The sequence below is a fragment of the Podarcis filfolensis genome (genome assembly GCF_964270895.1).
Source record: "Podarcis filfolensis genome assembly, chromosome: 18".
Classification (NCBI taxonomy): Eukaryota; Metazoa; Chordata; class Lepidosauria; order Squamata; family Lacertidae; genus Podarcis; species Podarcis filfolensis.
The window spans coordinates 9,074,910-9,084,545 of record NC_139622.1 but is presented as its reverse complement, the minus strand read 5'-3'; the positions used below and the strand labels follow the sequence as shown (position 1 = coordinate 9,084,545).

Genomic DNA, 9,636 nt, shown 5'->3' with positions numbered 1-9,636 from the left:
GGCTGGGTGGGGGCTGCAGACCTTGCAAATAGCCCTCCCCCCTAAGTCCCACAAGCAACAGCTTAAGAGGACAGAAAGGGAGAAACTTCCAAGCAGCGGCATGCCCTCAGCTCCCACCCCAAGCTTTGACACAGAACACGAGAGATTGGTTCACCCCCATGAACTCCCCCCCCCTTTTTTTAAAAAAAGCAGGCACGGCACACAGTATTTGTTTCTGGTTTTTTGTTGTTTTTTTTTGTAGTGTTGAAACGGGTCACTGCAGAGAAAGCTACAAGGGCCCAAAAAGGGGGCCAAAAGAAGAAGGATGTGGTGTTTAGAGAAGCCACAGTGCTGGAAAAAGCGAGGATCTTGGTGGCAGTGGTACCCATTGCTGGTGGCCGTGTGGGGCAGGGTAGGGAAGCTATAGGAGACCACGCGTGGTTTCAGGAGTTGCACGTTTCTTGGGAGGCTTCCCTATGGGTCTTAGAAAAAGGCAGTGGGGCTCAAGCTGGCTATTTTCTGACCTAACAGAAGCTGCTGAGGTGGAAAAGGAGGCGAAACCCTTTGCCTTTTTGCATTCTCCGGCCAAACCAGCAGCTGGTCGTCTGGTGTCCTCCCCAAAGCTGAGGGTCATTTTAGGAAGGGGGAGAAGGGGAGAGATGCCCTGCTGTGCTGTATCGTAAAGCGTGGCTTTGATCGGCTTCCCGTGCGGTTTGCTGCCAGGGAAATAAAGTCTCCAACTTGGGGCTGCGGGGAAGGCAGACAGATCTTAGCTCACCCTTCAAATTCCCCTTCCCAAAGAACGCCTCCTGTCCTGTCCCCCGCAACACCCGAGGCTCAAATTGTGAGGACTACATTAAAGAAATAAAAATTAAAAAGGGATGTGCTAATGTATAGGTAAAAAAAAAAAAAAGACTGGGTTTTTTTCCTTAAAAAAAAAAAAAAGAGGAAGATTTTACTCTACGATTTTGTTTCTCTTAAAACGTGTAGTGAATTGATCTTTGCGAGGGGGCGCTATGATATTCTTGGTGCTATGGCATGGGACGATTGGAAGGAACACCCTAAGCGCTCAGCTCAGCTGACATGTCACCTGAAAGAGAGAAAGAAGACGTAGAATTAGGGTAAGTTCATCACTGTGTATGACTCTTCAGCATGCTAATGCTGTTTTAAGGAAATTTTCATTTACTGTGTTTTTTGCTCCGTAAGATGCACCTAGTTTTTAGAGGGAGAAAGCAAGAAAAAAAAATATTCCGCGCAGAGCATGTAAGTGGCTCTCGCTTTTTCTTGCTTTAAAGCAAGCAAAGCGAGAGCCGCTTACATGGCTTCTCTCCCGCTTTGCGCAGCTCTCACTTTGCTTGCCCATCCCTGCTCCCGCCTTGCTGCAAAGCACCTGTCCCGGTGTCTCCTCCTCTTTTACGGCGAGGGATGGGCAAGCAAAGTGAGAGCTGCGCAAAGCGGGAGAGAAGCCATGTAAGCGGCTCTCGCTTTGCTTGCTCCCGTCCGTCCCTCCTCCCGCTTTGCTGGGAAGCCAGCAGAGCAAGAGTGATAGCTGCGCAGTGGCTCTTGCTCTGCTGGCTTCTCAGCGAGCGACGGAGGGGAGCCATGGCTCCGGCTGCGGAGGCATCCCTCAGCTCGCGACTGCAGCGGTAGCCGAGGGATCCCTCTGCCGCCCAGTGCATTCGCTCCACAAGACGCACAGACATAACCCCTTACATTTTAGGAGGAAAATAGTGCCTCTTATGGAGCGAAAAAACTGTTTCATGACATTTGTACGCCGCTTGATTGTAAAAACAAACTCAAAGAATAAAATTATGAGTTTCACCACAAACCTGGTGGTGGCAGCAGCGGTGGAGTAAGAACAAGCAGCCAGAAAGGGCTGCTTTCGGGCTGCTCATTCCTCCTTCTCCACCGCCGACAGGGGCAAAGGCGGTGGGACGAAAGGCCCTTTCTCGCTGCTGGTCCCTCCGCCACCACCTGCCTCTCCCAACTGCGGCTCCTGTGCCTGCCCTTGCGAGCGGCAGAGACAGCGGTGGAGGGACGAGCGGCCCAAAAGGGCTCCTTTCTCGCCGCTTGTCCCTCTGCCTCTGATGCTTGCAAGAGCAGGCACAGGAGCCGCAATTGGGAAAGGCACAGCGCGGGGCAGAGCCTCTCCCAACTGCGGCTCCTGCCCTTGCGAGAGGCGGCGGCGGGAACAAAAATGAGAAAGGGCTCCTTTCAGGCCGCTCGTCCCGCCACCGCCACCTCACTTGAGTATAAGCCGGCTTATACTCAAGCACCGTATTTTTTCGCTCTATAGGACGCACTTTTCCCCCTCCAAAAACGAAGGGGAAATGCGTGTGCGTCCTATGGAGCGAATGCAGGGGGGAGGCAGGCAGGAAAAGCCCCCAAAAGCCGCACAGAAGCTCCGTGCGGCTCTTGCGGGCTTTTCCTCAGGAGGGAGAAGTGACTGACGCAGCCAGTCAGTCCCTTCTCCCTCCTCGTAGAAAAGCCCACAGGAGCCGTGTGCTCCTGTTAGCTTTTGCGGGAGGCAGCCTCTCCCGGCTGAAGAGATTGCGCGCGGCTATGGCAGAAGCCAAGACAGCGAGCAGGATGCGTCCCGCTCGCTGTCTTGGCTTCTTTGCTCTTTGGGGCTGGGGGGAGACCTGGGCTTCCCTGGCAGCCCCGAGAAGCTCGCAGAGCAGCAGGAAGGCTGCGGGCCTTGCCGCTGCTCCCCGACCTGCTCTTTGGGGCTGGCGGTGGGCTTCCCCCCACCAGCCCCAAAGAGCAGGTCGAAAGGAACCCGAAGCTTCCGGAACGCAGCGGGAACTCCCACAGCGCTCCAGAGGCTTCGGGTTGCCTTCACTGGAGAGTGAGAGGGGTTGGTGCGCACCGACCCCTCTCGCCCTCCAGGCTTCCAAGGTACCGTATTTTTCACTCCATAGGGCGCACCTAGTTTTCAGAGGGGGAAATCAAGGGAAAAAATATGATTCCCCGCAGCGGACAGGCTGCACGCAGCCTGTGCGCTTTCCCCAGACCTTCTCCCTGCTTTTGCGTGCGGTGGGGGAATTCCCCCATCTCCCACAAAAGCCCACAGGAGCCACGCACTCTTTAAGGAGCGCACAGCTCCTGCGGGCTTTTCGACCAGGAGGGAGAAGGGACTGACACGGCCAGTCAGTCCCTTCTCCCTCCTCGGGGGAAAAGCCTCAAAGAGGTCTGGGAGCAGCACAAAGGTGGCGAGCCGCCTTCCTGCTGCCCCCCAAGCTTGTGGGGCTGGCGGTGGGGGGAAGCGCTGCTTTCCCCCACTGCCAGCCTCAAAGATCCCTGAAGCCTTTGGAGCGCAGTGCGAGTTCCCGCTGCACTCCAAAGGCGTGAGGCTTCCGGGACAGGCTTTACACAGCTACACCCAAGCTAGAACAGCGGGACAGAGCGCTCCGCCTCCCTGTTCTGGCTTTGGGCTTAGCTGCGCAGCCTGCACTCACTCTATAGGGCGCACACACATTTCCCCTTAATTTTTGGAGGGGAAAAAGTACGTCCTATAGAGCGAAAAATACGATAGCCGCCTGAAGGCACCTTGTTTTAGAGGGGGAGAACAAGGAAAAAAAATTCTCCCCCTCTTTGTGCAGCGCCTCCTGCCGCTTCGCTGAAGGGGCGCTGGGCAGAGAGGGGGAGATTTTTTTTTCTTGTTCTCCCCCTCTAAAACAAGGCGCGTCCTATAGAACGAAAAATGCGGTACATACAGTAACTAAGAATGTCCTGCTCCTAGGTTATTACAGTCATACCTTGGATCCCAAACACCTTCATACTCAGATTTTTTGGCTCCTGAACGCTGCAAACCGGAAAGTAAGTGTTCAGGTTTGTGAACATTCTTTGGAACCTGAACGTCCGACGGGTGTTCCAATTGGCTGCCGGAGCTTCCAGCAGCCAATCGGAAGCCACGCTTCAGTTTCCGAATGTTTGGGAAGTCGAACGCACTTCTGGAACAGATTCTGTTCGACTTCCAAGGTATGGCTGTATAATACGTCCCCACCCTGCCAATAGAGCTCAACACACAAGTTTCCCCATCTGTGAATTGGGAATGACATCACAGACAGGATTGAGGAGGGCCACGATACCACCGACAATATATGAAGTGTTAGATCACCTTCCCTCTTGTTCCAAACAATTATTAATCCATGGAACTGATCAACCGCCTTTCTACCTTGGCCCTTCTCAGGGTGATGTATGGGGGGAGTAATCTTGCTCTGCCCCTTACAACACCCCTGGCCTGGTGTGACAGGCCCAAGAACACCCTATGAGGTGTGTGTGCATGTGATGTCCAAGTGGAGATTCAAACTCAGTTCTCCCACACATAAACACCACAAAGGCCCCTGCTTAGGCAATTTGGAAGAGCCATTTCCTAAGCCAGAACCAGAGAGAGCAAGCAAGCAGAGCTTTTATCTCTGGGAAAGGCTAGGTACTGTATTTTTTGCTCTATAAGGCTCACTTTTTCCCTCCTAAAAAGTAAGGGGAAATGTGTGTGCGTCTTATGGAGCGAATGCAGGCTGCGCAGCTATCCCAGAAGCCAGAACAGCAAGAGGGATTGCTGCTTTCGCTGCGCAGCGATCCCTCTTGCTGTTCTGGCTTCTGAGATTCAGAATATATTTTTTCTTGTTTTCCTCCTCCAAAAACTAGGTGCGTCTTGTGGTCTGGTGCGTCTTATAGAGTGAAAAATATGGTACCTTTTTGGAAGTTCTTGCCCCACCCTGCCACTTCCAGACACCCAGATTGAACCCCTACCTTGCCGTCTGCTTAATTTGCGTTCCTCTGGCGCACATTCTTGTCCTTATAATTTGTGGCATTGCTCTTCCTGGAGGGGAAAGGAACGGAGAAGAAACAGGACATGTGAGACCCAGAGGAAATCTCCGAACTTGGTGATGGGCCACAAAAAGGCATCAAAGCAGGAAAATCCAAGTGCCCCCTCCTACCCAAATTAATATAAGGAACCCAAATTCTTTCCTGCAGGACGCCCCACCCAAAATAATACTAGAACCTGGGGCTAGCTTAGTTGGACGATTCAGACAAGGGGAGTGCAACCGCTGCAGACGTGCAAAGTTGCAAAGGGCCTTAAGGATCATCTTGTCCCACCCCCTGCAATGCAGGAATAAGCGGCTGTCCCATATGGGGATCAAAGCTGCAATCTTGGCACCATGCTCTAAGGCCAGGGGTCAGCAAACTTTTTCAGCAGGGGGCCGGCCCACTGTCCCTCAGACCTTGTGGAGGGCCGGACTATATTTTGAAGGCGAAAAAATGAACGAATTCCTACGCCCCACAAATAACCCAGAGATGCATTTTAAATAAAAGGACACATTCTACTCATGTAAAAACACATAGATTCCTGGACTGTCCGCAGGCCAGATTTAGAAGGCGACTGGGCCAGATCCGGCCCCTAGTTTGCCTACCCATGCTCTAAGCAACTGAGGTAGGCAGAGGTTCCCATGGAAAGTGCAGGGCTCCCAGCCTCTTAGGAAACAAATACTGGATGTGGGCTGGTGGGTCTGACTCCTGTTTAGAGATCGCTGATTAAACCTGGCCCATGAAGGGATTGGCTCTTCTCTCCCCAAAATCTGCCCTAGACTGGCCATCCCAGCTATCAGCTTTCACGCCAAGCACACAGTTGACACTTCCGGCCTTGCTAGATGATCTTTGGAGAGATGCAGCTCTTTGTATCTCTGTTTAGTACAGCTCCTCTCTCACCCACCCCCCGGCTTTTTCCAACCCCACTAAGCAGTTTAGAAATAAAAATGGAGAGAGAGAGAAGAACCAACCAATAGAACTGTGTGCTTTGCCAGGAACAATGCAGCCCCTCCAAGAGGGTTAAAGAGATTCAGCCCCTTTCAATACCACTTCCCACCAATGAGAGAGAGGGGGGGGGTTGGGTAGGAGGAAGGGGCACGTGTTTGTGCCTTGATACTCACAGTGGTGCAGACCCTCCATCGTCATCTTCAGGGAGATGGAAGCAAGACGGGGGGAAAGAGGAAAAAAACAAGATTAGAAAGCCAGTTTTGGATGACTGGCGTATGCATTCCCAACTCGCCACCCCAGCCTGCCTAAAGACACCTACAGCTTGAAATTTGCCATGCGCATTTTGCACCTGGCTATTGGCTACTTGTGACCAAGGGAAGATACCCGAGTACCAGGATGGCACCTGACATCTCTACCGTATGGGGATCTGGGCATGTTTTCACACACTAATAAACAATCAGAATGGATTTCTGGAACCTAATATCTTTTTTGTGCAGCCTGAGCAGTAGTAGTAGTACTAGTAGTAATTTATTTATACCTCACCCATCTGGCTTGGTTTCCCCAGCCACTCTGGGTGGCTCCTAACAGAATATTAAAAACACAATAAAACATCTAACATTAAAAACTTTCCTAAACAGGACTGGCTTCAGATAGTTGTTTATTTCCTTGACATCTGATGGGAGGGCGTTCCATAGGGCGAGCGCCACTACCGAGAAGGCGCAGTCAGCATTAAGAAAAAGACGTCAGAATAGGCCAATATATATGTGGACTGTTCCTGGAACAAGGGACTTTTCTCCTAAGTTCTCAAAGCTCTTAACCTAGGTCAAGGTTGACACCTGGACTAGCCAGATGTTTAACTGAGAATCAAAGACTTTAGAGCCGCCTTGTCCCAAAATGGCAACTAGGCATTTGGTTTTGCAACTGCAACCTTGGTGTAAGGAGCCCATTTGGTACATAGCTTATATATATATCTGAGTTTCTAACACTGCTTGCACACCAACGTTCACCAAGCTGATGCCCTCCTGATGTTTTGAACTACAACTCCCACCCACCCTCTGGCAGCGGGGGTGTACCCCACAACGCGACTGCCTGGCCTGTGTGCTTCTGCGCATGTGATGAAGGGTTCCCTGAAACCGTCCACATGCTCTCAAGAGCGACACAGGATTCCACTGATCTGACATCCCCCACCCATATCATCTCTGCTGGAGAGGGGCTCAACACTGCAGTTCCCCTTTAACTAGCTTGTACCGTCAAAACCGTGGACTCCAAAATTCTGTGGGTATCTGTCCCCTTAGGACAAAAAACCCTCTCTCAAGTTCACCTCCAGTTTACTGCTGATATAACAAGGGCTGGCCATTGTGGGCTTTGTAAGGTTTAGAGAGAAAGGGAGACCTGGGAAATCTTAAGTTCCCAGGCTCCCCCAACTCTGCTGGTGTGGCAGACTGCCGACTCCACACCAGGGAAGCACATTCAAGCGAGCGAGCAAGCGAAGAGGCTGTTTGAAGGCTGAAGCACAACAAAAAGGGTCTCCACATTTCTGGACCGAACCACCACAAGAGCACAACGAAACAGCACTATGAGCTAGAGGAAAATGGCTGCCGGCGGCGTTGCAGGAGCACACACAGACCCTTTCAGGTGGACACCATGCTGCCATCTGATGGGCAGAGAAGCCCCCTATGCCTATTCTTCACAACAGGGGCAGGGACGCTGTCACCTTCCCAATATCACTAGACTCTCATTTTAGCACAGGGCTGCTAGATGTCTTGTCTCTCTCTCACACACACACAGCAGGTAAGACCATCACCAACACATGGGGAAGAGGGTGATACTTGGGAGCTGGCTCTTCCACTTACCACAAGCAGATAACATGCAGCCGAAGAAGAGGAAGGAAGAGTGCAAAGATAATGCCAGCAAGGACACACCACACCACAGAGATAAGGTTTTGGTTTTCTGAACACACAAACCTTCTTTACCCCACTGGGGGTTTGTACTGTCTTGCCCGCTCTATGATCAGACAATTGGCCCAATGTCACCTTGTGAACTTTGTGGCTGAATGTAGCCCTAAGCAGCTTTTTGTTTTCAACAAAGCATTTTAGGAGCAAGAGATTCATTACATAAATCCATACTGTAAAGTGTGAGTGGCGAGCTCGTGGCCGCCCGGGTGCTGCCACTGCACTACAACTCCCAATGTGTTGTAGAGCCAGCGTGGTGTAGTGGTTAAGAGCGGTACTCGTAATCTGGGGAACCGGGTTCGCGTCTCCGCTCCTCCACATGCAGCCGCTGGGTGACCTTGGGCCAGTCACACTTCTCTGAAGTCTCTCAGCCCCACTCACCTCACAGAGTTTGTTGTGGGGGAGGAAGGGAAAGGAGAATGTGAGCCGCTTTGAGACTCCTTTGGGTAGTGATAAAGCGGGATATCAAATCCCAACTCCAAACTCCTCCCCCTCCCATTACCCTTTGCTACCGGCCATACTGGGACTGGTGAGAGATGGAGTCCAGTGGGCCTCCTCCACATGGCAGATATTTCAAAGTAGAGCTTTCAGGAGCCTAAACCCCCGAAGATGGCGACTGCATATTAGTTGGGGGGGGGGGCAGCAGATGCAAAACACAGAGGTAAGTTTAGAAAAACAGCCAAGTGTGCTCTTAGCCCTACACGGCAGAAGAAGTGTGTGTGTTTGGGGGGGGGGGTGGCATGCAGTTGAAAAGGGTGTATCCACATCGGAGAAAAAAGGCACAGCAGATCTGCAGAAACAAACACCCAATAATAGGATGCACAGAGCTGTTTTATAGGGACTACGGATACTTCCGTGGCAGTGACAAAAAATAAAAATTAAAGGCTCCAGTCTGTTGTTTTGGACAGCTCTGTGCTTGTTTCAGGAGACCTCAGAGAAAGGGGAACTGGTGAAACCTCAACTAGCAGAATTTCTGGTAGCTGTTAACGCTTCCTGTCCCCCATCCAGGACTCTTTTTCCTCCCTCACACAACCACCCCTTCTCTAGGCAGCTCTTTCTGAACGGGGCGGGGGGGGGAGCAAGATTGTGGCCCACTTTGGTCTGTTCTCCATCCCCCTGAATCTTCTCCAACCTGCACACTCACAACAAATGCCTCCCCTGTTTTCGGACAGCGTAAGAGCACCAGCACTCACAGCCTGGACACTGGAATCGGAAGGGATGGTTTGGTAGGCCACAGGGAATCCGTCCCGCAAAAGGGGGACCGCTCCACGCCCACCTGCCATGCTGCTCAAGAAAAACTCTTATATTTTGGGCATTTCCTTTCACGCTGGTCATTGTGAAGGAAGGCTAACTCTGAAACAAGGGCGCATGAGCGAGGGTCAATGTGGAAAAGGGGCAAGAATGTTGGGCACGCCTTTAAGGGCTTATCCGGAGCGTGGGGAGCTTTCACGTAGTGTTTTTATTCAACCCAGGGACAGATGGTATAAGGCTTGGATTTTGGGTTTATATATATATATATATATAAAAATAAAAAGGACCTCTCTGGAAAAAGGCGGTGATGCTCTCTGGATCTTTCATTTGATAAAATCCACCTAACCATTCAGGGGTAGAGCCAGACCATAACGTTAAAGGAGGTCCTTATGCCTGCCCTAACCCAGTTTCTTAAAAGTAAAGAAGCCCGCTGAAGAGGAGCCATGTGTTTCCTGTCCCCCAAAGCAGGCTCACTGACCCCTCCCCAGGCAACTTACCGTCAGGGACCTGGTTGGGCTGCCTCCTCTTCTCGTAGATGAAGATGATAGTGACGAGGACCAGTACTTCAGCCACGATCCCCAGGAACGGCCACAGAGCTGCCAGGCGGCTGCGCACCCGTAGGCTAATCACGGCGTTCCCCTCGCCCTTCTCGTTGGTGCCGTTGCACATGTAGTCGCCCGGGTCCTTCTCGAGG

The 9,636-nt window shown here is 51.8% G+C and overlaps 1 protein-coding gene across 1 annotated transcript in view; it reads right to left on the bottom strand.

Annotated features, from left to right (window-relative positions):
• Positions 1-207: 207 nt before the first annotated feature.
• The window catches only part of BSG (basigin (Ok blood group)), a 37,172-nt gene continuing 27,743 nt past the window's right edge, over positions 208-9,636 (bottom strand). Inside the window, exons 6-9 of the mRNA XM_083594276.1 lie at positions 9,440-9,629; positions 5,913-5,937; positions 4,735-4,804; positions 208-1,069 (exon numbers count right to left, since the gene is read on the bottom strand). Coding sequence (XP_083450402.1) covers positions 4,747-4,804; positions 5,913-5,937; positions 9,440-9,629 — 273 coding nt within the window. The 3' untranslated portion in view covers positions 208-1,069; positions 4,735-4,746. The remainder of the gene's footprint in view (positions 1,070-4,734; positions 4,805-5,912; positions 5,938-9,439; positions 9,630-9,636) is intronic.